We start from the raw sequence: 8,391 nt of genomic DNA on the forward strand, positions 1-8,391 counted from the left end.
ATGTGATGTGATGTGATGTGATGTGATGTGATGTGATGTGATGTGATATGTGTGTATGTGATGTGTGTGTGTGTGTGTGTGTGTGTGTGTGTGTGTGTGTGTGTGGCTGGGGACAGAGAACGATGCCTGCACACGAGTTAAAGTATATATATATATATAGCATACTGTGTCTCTCTGTGCTCCATTTTAGCAGCTTTTGTAAATCTGAAATTATTTCTAAAGAAAAGGCTGAAAAAGAGAAAGAAAGAAAAGGCAGCTCCTGGGGGAGGGGGGCCAGCCAGGCCACCTGCCTTCTTTACCTTCGTCTCCATTTCTACTCTCCCCTCTTCTACACTGCCAGCTGCAGTGACCTCTCTTTGATGCTCGGTCTCAGGGCAGGGGCTTTTGCAACGGTGCTGTTTCTGTTACTGAAAGGCCACTGCAGAATGGCCAGCAAAGGTCTCCCTACATGCCTCAGCCCAATGTGCCCTCATGGAGAAACCTTCTAACCACCTTTTTTTTTTTTGGACCAGGTCTCAGTGTGTAGCCATCCTGGAACTCACTGGCCTCCAGCCCACAGAGATCCACCTGCTTCTGCCTCCCGAGTGCTGGAATTAAAGGCTTATGCCACTAGGCCCAACTGTGATCACCTACTTTAAGGCAGGCTGTCCACTCCGTGGTGCCCTCATTTCCTTCCCGGTTTCATTACAACATGAAATTGTATGTTCACTTGCTTGTCTAACCTACTAGACTATACATCTCTAGGAAGATGAGCTGAGCCTGTGTTCTGCCAACGTGGGCCCTCCACATTTTCAAGAATACAGCAGATTAGGGCAGTGGTGGCACACACCTTTAATCTCAACACTCGGGAGGCAGAGTTCTCTGAGTTCGAGGCCAGACTGGTCTACAGAGTGAGTTGGAGGACAGCCAGGGCTACACAGAGAAGCCCTATCTCAAAATCCCCCTCCCCTCTCCTCTCCTCCCCCAAAAGGAACCTTTGCTGGGCAGCAGTGATACATGCCTTTAATCCCAACACTCTCGGGAGGCAAAGGCAGGTGGATCTCTTGAGTTTGAGGCTAATCTGACTACAGAGTTCCAGGACAGCCAGAACTACACAGAGAAACCCTGTCTCAACTCCCCCATCCCCTGCAAAAAAAAAAAAAAAAAAAGTACAGCATACGGAACAGGAGTAACAGGCCTCCCTGCTCATCAAAGGGCAGGAGCACAGATGGATACAGGGAAGCTGACATTTTCCACCCCATGTACCTCTGGAGGGTGCTCAGAGTCCCCTCAAGGTCTCAGGTTTATTCAGCTCTGCTGAGCTCCCCAGAGCAAACACATCCTGGCTGGGGTTTCTAAATGTAGGCTTATTTCATATGTCATCACGTCCATCATGTCCCATGCCCTATGAAGTTACCAACTGGTGGCACAAGGAAGCCATCATGACAACGAAGAGCAGAAGGGCACCAGGGCATACGTACACACACTGACGCTGCCTTTGGTCTCCTTGTGTCTCAAGTGCAGGCAAGAGAAATCCTGGCTTTTCCTGTCCTTCTGACCCATCTATCCCCCTTCACCCGAGTTTCCTGGGTGCCTTGGCCCTCTCTGTCCCTCTCTAGAGATGTAGCTTCCCCTCCTTGGGCACATTCCTTCCCTCTTTCCCTGCCAACTTGGTCCTGAGTTAGCACTGAAACCATCTGCTCATCAAATCCTGTTGCCTAAGGTTTGGTGCTAGCTGAAGGGGTTCCGCAGTAATCATGTGGAAGTTTGGGCTGGGTGGCTTCCTCAAAAGCTCCTCCTTCCTGCTCTACAGCCAGCCCAAGCCGTTCTGTGGGGGCCTTTTAATGAGGGAACCCCGTCAAAGCTCTGGCACAGGCAGGCCATTGCTCGTATACGAGCAGGTGTTTCTCTTTTCCTGTCAGGAGTGACCAGTGCAATCGACTTCTGCTAAGTGGAAGTTGGCCCTCTGCCCATCTTCCCAGCTTGGGGCAACTCAGTGCCAAGGCCTGAAGAGGCAGATCAGCACATTAGCAGCCAAGCATGTCAACGTCCACCAGAGGGCGCCACGACATAGCTGTTGTCACTCTCCCCTCCTGGTCCCCTCTGCTCTTGCTGTAACTCCTGGGATGAGCCGGCACCTGCCCCCCGCCCCCGGACCCCGACACGAGGTATTCAACCCTAGCTCATAATAAAGTTTCCCACCTGGGGAATTGGCTGAAGCCCCTATCCCGACCTCTACTGGATCAACACGCTAACGGTGTCACTCTGTAGGTACTGGACCTCTCCTTCCATTTCCTAGGCGCCAGCCAAAATAGCCTCACTTGTTTTGTGGGAGGATGATGATGGTGAAGAAGATAACAGTGATGGTTGTGGTTGTGTTTAAATGCTGAGGTCAGACGACCACATTTGGAAGTTGGTTCTCTCCTTCCATCGCTGGTTACAGAGATCAAACTCAAGTTCTCAGGCCTGTGCCCCAAATGCTTTAACCCACTGAACCATTTCACCTCTACCCCTTGCTCGTTTCCCAGGCAACGGGTGGCAGTTGCACACCAGCCCTGCACAGTGTCCTGACGGGGGCAGCAATGCCACAGTCAACTCCAGAAAACAGGCAGGCTGTGCAGTAGAAGGGTTTGGCTTCATCCCTGTCTGCCCCTTCCTATACTACTGTCCAGTTCAGCACTGGGCTCCCTAATTCACATTTCCTTCCACTGTAAAAGGAAGAGAATAAAGTTCCCGCCTGGCAGCAGGCCAGCAGCACATAGCAGTTAAGAGGAGCATGAAGGAGCGTAAAGGCTACGGCAGTTCTAACTAGTGCCAGGGACTTCATCCTCTGCCACATCTCTAGCCAGATGCTGGCCCTCCATTTAAACACCATGGAGTATTCACTCCCTCCTGGACCCCCATGAGAGTATTTCCTAAACACTGTGCCCTTAAACCCTTGAGTCCTCTTAGACATGCTATACAGCACAGTGCCACTCGACAGACGGACAGACTGAGACTCAGGGTTAGGTCATCGAGTGATGGATCTGACGCAGATATCTCTTTGCAAGGCTCACCACCAGGCTGCGCTTGCCACCTGTGCTGGTTAAACCCATCTTGGATGGATGGAACTAGTCTGAGCCACAAGTCCCTAGAGGACCAGGCAAGCCTGGAGGTTCTGGCCTCAGCAGACAGTCGCTTCGAAATCTGAGCATTCTCTGCCCTAGGCCCTCTCCTAAAACATGTCTACACACACACACACACACCTTGATGTCCCCAGGAGGAAGCTTCTGGGGTCAGGACCTGGCAGCACTCCTTGGGCTAGGCTAGGCTCTGCAGCCATAGCCATAGCCATAGCCATAGCCATAACCATAGCCAGTGGTTGCTGAGGCTGCTACATCAGCGAGATAGAGGCTTCCCATTCAGCAGCTGACATGGCCTTCAGTTCTCCAAGGGCATCTGGGCACATTCCCAGCTAGCTCTGTGCGACTCGTCTGGGAGGGGCTGTGATCAGGGATGCTGATTTGGGGCCCTCTTGAGGCTTGGTGTTGTCCCTCTCTGGAAACCAGAGATGCCCAGCAGGCTCCACTCATACCCTGGAATGAAGTCCCACATCTTACCCTGCATAGGTGCTGATGGCTTGCAGCCAAGAACTAGATGTACCCCAGGGGTCTGCACTGTCCCATACCCTTGGAAATTACCTGGTCATGAAGAAACCAGGGCCTGGAGACCCACCAGGCCAGGGAGCTTCATGCTCCTGACTTAGCTCCTAACCACAGTCACCATGATCTAGGTGACTCAAAGAGTGGTGCCGGGGAGAGATGAGGGGTGAGATGTGGGGTGGGAGAGTCATCCGAGGATAGGCTCAGACCCCAGGGTGGCAACCCAGGCACCTGGCTTCTTATTGGGTGGCCTGTGTGGGACATGTCTGTTACCTGAGTTTAGTTTTCTCACCTGTGGAAAGGGGGCTGGGGGAGTAACAATGTCTCCCCTTGAGGGATGACAGTGATGATCAACTACCTTTCCCATGCTTGGTTGGAGGTGCTTCTGCCATCACAGCACTTCCTGTCCCCCCAGAAGAACACTGACACAACATTACCTCCCGCTTCCTGCTTCCACGAAAGCACTCCCCCATCTCTCTTGGAGGGCAGCTAGGGGGGCAGCCTTGTTGATTAGGGTTCTCTTCTCCATCAGCATGCTCCCCCTTCTCTCTCAGAACCCTCCTCTTCGGTCATTCTGAGCCTCTCACCCCACTTCCAAGGCTTCCCTTTCGGAGGTCCCTTGGCTGCCCTGCTCCCTCCTCAGCAACCAATACCTCTCATTCTCAGAGACTGACTGCCCGCTCAGAGCACCAGCATTAGCACCACTGGCCTTGGGTGTTAGGAGATGCAGAGCACTGTTCCTAACAAATCTAGGAGTCCTTGAGGACCAGGGACCTAGGATGTACAACTTGTTAGTCCAGAGTGACCACAAGGCCTAACTCACTGACAGTGGGGCTTATGTCTTGGTGCCAACTCATTGCTGCCAGCATCCCCGGGCCACCCTGTAGATAAATGCCAACGAGGTGATGGGAAAAGAAGACAGGTGGCCGAGTGTGGAGGGACAGGATAGAGTCGGGGAGACTGAGGACTGCAGCCCTTCTTGAGGGACATGAGGTCCTATAGCTTTCCGTTGTGGGTTCCTGATGCCTATCCACCAGGACAAGATAAAGGAGCTTCAAATACCCATGGAATCAGCTTTGCCCTCACACTTTCCTATGGGGCTGGCTCTTGTGGCCAGAAGTGAACAAGACAGCTGGAGATGAAATGGAACAGGTCAAAGACGAACCCTAAGCTTGTCTGTTTTCCCATTTGCCCGCCAATTCCCTACCCAGAAGAGGAAAGTTTGGCAACATGAAGAGTTTGCACTGTGGAGTCTGAAGCTACGGTTGTCAAGACCTCTTTTTGAAACACACAGCCCTGAATGGAGCCCCTTTATTTCCAGACACAGAAAGCGCCCTGCTGCTGAGTGCGCAAGCTGCGGAGGGAACAGAGGTTGATTCAGGTAACCGTTGGGGGGAAAAAGCTTCAGGGTCCCTCCAAAAACCAGTGGCCAATGACCACGTGAGCACTGGGAGAAGAATGTCATTGGCCGCTGGTGGAAACTCAGAAAGTACAGGGCATTGGCAGAGTCCTAGGTTAGACTGCCTGGGGTGACCTTGGCCTTACTTTTAAGCTCTCAGAGCTGCCTGGAGTCCTAAGGTGCCTGGGTTTAGTGGTCTTGTAATTGACTGCTTTGTTATAAAGTGAGGATTGGACTGCCAGTACTGTGTCTCACGCCCTCCTGGACGGTGGGTCCCGCCATCACCCCTTCAGTAGAGAAGAAAGGTAGGGTTCCTTATGGTTGACATCTGTCTGAGACCACCTACCCTGAAGCAGCAGAGCCATGATAGAAAAAAGGTCTGTCATTCCAGGGCCATATTCTTCGTAGCCTTCTTTTTAAAATGTGTGTGAGTACTTTGCCTGCAGACATGTCTGTGTGCTTAGTGCCCAGGAGGGCAGAAGAGGTCACCTGACTCCCTGGAGCTGGAGTTGTAGATGGTTATAAGCCACCATGAAAGTGCCAGGAGTCAAACCTGGTTCTCTTGAAAAGCACAACTTAACTGTTGAGCCATTGCTCCAGCCCCTACAGACACATTCTTAATCACAGCTTCATGGATATAGAAAATCCAGGGCGGGGGAGGGTGTCAGTGGCTTTTTCTCCAAACTCTGGGACCTCCTGGCCCAACACCTCTGGTCCCATACACCTCTCTCCATATCAGAAGCGGAGGGGCATCACGCCATCCTTGCGATCCCTGGCATTGGACCTATCCCTATTTGATGTGTATGGGAGCCAGGTCACCTGCTGCTTGGGGGGTGGAGGTAAGACTCTGGTTCTTGAGGACACCAAGTAGGACAGGGACATAGGATGGCTGGGAGAGATGGAAGAGAAAGAAAGAAAGAAAGAAAGAAAGAAAGAAAGAAAGAAAGAAAGAAAGAAAGAAAGGAAGGAAGGAAGGGAAGAGAGAGAAAGAAGAAAGAGAAAGAAAGAAAGAAAGAAAGAAAGAAAGAAAGAGAAGAAAGGAAGAGAGAGAAAGAAGAAAGAGAAAGAAAGAAAGAAAGAAAGAAAGAAAGAAAGAAAGAAAGAAAGAAAGAAAGAAAGAAAGGAAGGAAGGAAGAAAAGAAAGGGGAGGGAGGGAAGGAAGGAAAGACAAAGAAAGAAAAGGAAAGGAAAGAAAAAAGAAAAGACTAAACAACCCAAATCAACCAAAGAACAGTAACAAAGACAGCCAACTTCTCCCAGGTGAGTACCAGATTTCAAAGCGTGAGCACATCTGACCATTTCTCCAGGGACTGTTTGAGCAAGGCAAGTGCCCTGGTGAAGACCCTATCCTGGGACCATCTGGGGACCGAGCTGCAGCATCGACCCTCCATCTCCATCCTGTTTCAGAGGCACAGACAGAGGGCAGGGGCAGAGGCAGACTTGACTGGAAGTGCAGTCAGGCAGCCCCGAACTAGCTGGGGACTGCTCGGAGACTCTTCAGGTGAGCCTGTGGACCATAGGACTTACTCGGGTAGCGATAGTAAAATTCATTCTCCAGGTCGCTGGAAAGGTTCTTGGTCTTTTTCTCCAACCACCAGCTGGGATCCGCCTGGACGTCGTAGCGCACGAACACGCCGAAGAGAACCACCGTGATCAACTGCAAGACCAGGCAGGTGATGGGCAGCCGCCACCGGAGGTTGGTGTTCCAGGCCATGCTCCGCGCCGCCAGCCGCTCCACACGCCGGACTCCGAGACCAGGGCGAACCTTATAGGACCCGGGCACTGGGCGGGGCGGACGCGGAACAGCTGACCCTGGTGCCGCCCACGCGCCCAGGGTGCTACCCAACCGGCAAGAGTCCCGCGGGACCGCCCCGAGCCCAGCGCCCCTGGAAGGGAAGCTCCTGTTGATGGAGCAGGCCAGAAGGAAGGGAGTAGAACGCCCCGACTTCTGTGCATCCTGGAGGTGCCTGGCCTCCCCCAGCACACACACACGCCCCTTGTTCTGGTGAGTAAAGCGAGAGGGTGAGCTTCATTCAGATGAGAACGAAGAGTTCCCAGACTGAATCAATCCCCGCACCGCCACCAATCCCATCCCTTTTTTCCGAGGCGCTCTCCCTCTGGGATCTAGGCCGGTTTTGAACACCTTAGCCATCTTCCTGCCTCAGCCTCTCAAATGAACCACCACCACTTGACATCCTTCTTCTTTTCCAGTTGACGACATTCAAAGGAGACGCGTGAATGAAAAGCAAAGGAAACATGAGAAACGGTCACAAACCAGACAAGTCGGGGTGGGGGTGGGGGGGGCAGGTACCAAATAAAAACACAGGGAAGAAAATGGAAACCATCAGTACTCGGTCACCCAGGAGTCACGCTGGAATTTTGGTGTAGTCTTTCAAGCTTGTTAGAGAGGGCATAGGTACAGGAAGGAACGTTTTACTCTGTGATGTTATTCGCACATACTCATGTTACTCAGTAGTTCGTGAATAAACATCTTCCTGACTCAACATCATCACTTTATCTTTTTTTTTTTTTTCCCATGACATCACAAAGTTTCTCTTTGTAGCCCTGGCTGTCCTGGAACTCACTCTTCGCCCTTGTTTTATCTTTTTGAGGCCGAGTCTGTATTGTGGGCCAGGCTGACCTGGAACTCACTATGCTGGGCTTGCATTTACAGTGGTTCTCCTAAGTGCTGGGAGTACAGGCATTCTGCTACCAAACATGGGCTTTTTGTTTGTTTGTTTCTGTTTTGTTCTGTTTCATTGTGTTTGAGACAGGGTCTCTCTGTGTAGCCCCGGTAGTCTTGGAACTGTAATGTAGACCAGACTGGCTTCACACTCAGAGTTCTGGCTGCCTCTGCTTCCTCAGTGCTGGGATTAAAGTCCAGCTTTAGTTCTGTTTGTTGCTGTTATTTGTTTGTTTGTCTTGTCTTGTTTTGTTTTGTTTTTTTGAGACAGTATCTTCACTCAGTGACCAGGGCTGGCCTCCAGCCTCAGACTTTCAAGTACTGGGATTACAGGTCTTGAGCTACATATTCACTTTATTTTTATTTTTTTAATTAAACAATTTTTATAGCTGAAGAGATGGCTCTGAGGTTAAGAACATACGCTGCTTTTACAGAGGATACAAATTTTGTTCCCAGCACACACATCTGGTCCTCACAGCTGCCTGCAACCCCTGTTCCAGGAGGACCAAAAATGCCTCTGGTCCCTGCAGGTGCCTGGCACTCATAATTAAAAATAATAAAAATAAATATTAAAAATTAATAACTTCCTATTAACTTTTATTTCTCTTTAAGCCTGTGTAATGGCATGCTCATGTGAAGGCCAGGGGACAGCTCGTGGGAGCTGGAGCTCTCTTCCCACCATGTGGGTC

At 51.2% G+C, this 8,391-nt stretch overlaps 1 protein-coding gene across 1 annotated transcript in view; it reads right to left on the bottom strand.

Moving 5' to 3' along the window:
• The window catches only part of Rhcg (Rh family C glycoprotein), a 21,819-nt gene extending 15,080 nt beyond the window's left edge, over positions 1-6,739 (bottom strand). Inside the window, exon 1 of the mRNA XM_055623404.1 lies at positions 6,547-6,739. Coding sequence (XP_055479379.1) covers positions 6,547-6,733 — 187 coding nt within the window. The 5' untranslated portion in view covers positions 6,734-6,739. The remainder of the gene's footprint in view (positions 1-6,546) is intronic.
• Positions 6,740-8,391: the final 1,652 nt, after the last annotated feature.

Source organism: Psammomys obesus, unplaced genomic scaffold, assembly GCF_907164565.1.
Source record: "Psammomys obesus unplaced genomic scaffold, mPsaObe1.curated_primary_1811, whole genome shotgun sequence".
Lineage (NCBI taxonomy): Eukaryota > Metazoa > Chordata > Mammalia > Rodentia > Muridae > Psammomys > Psammomys obesus.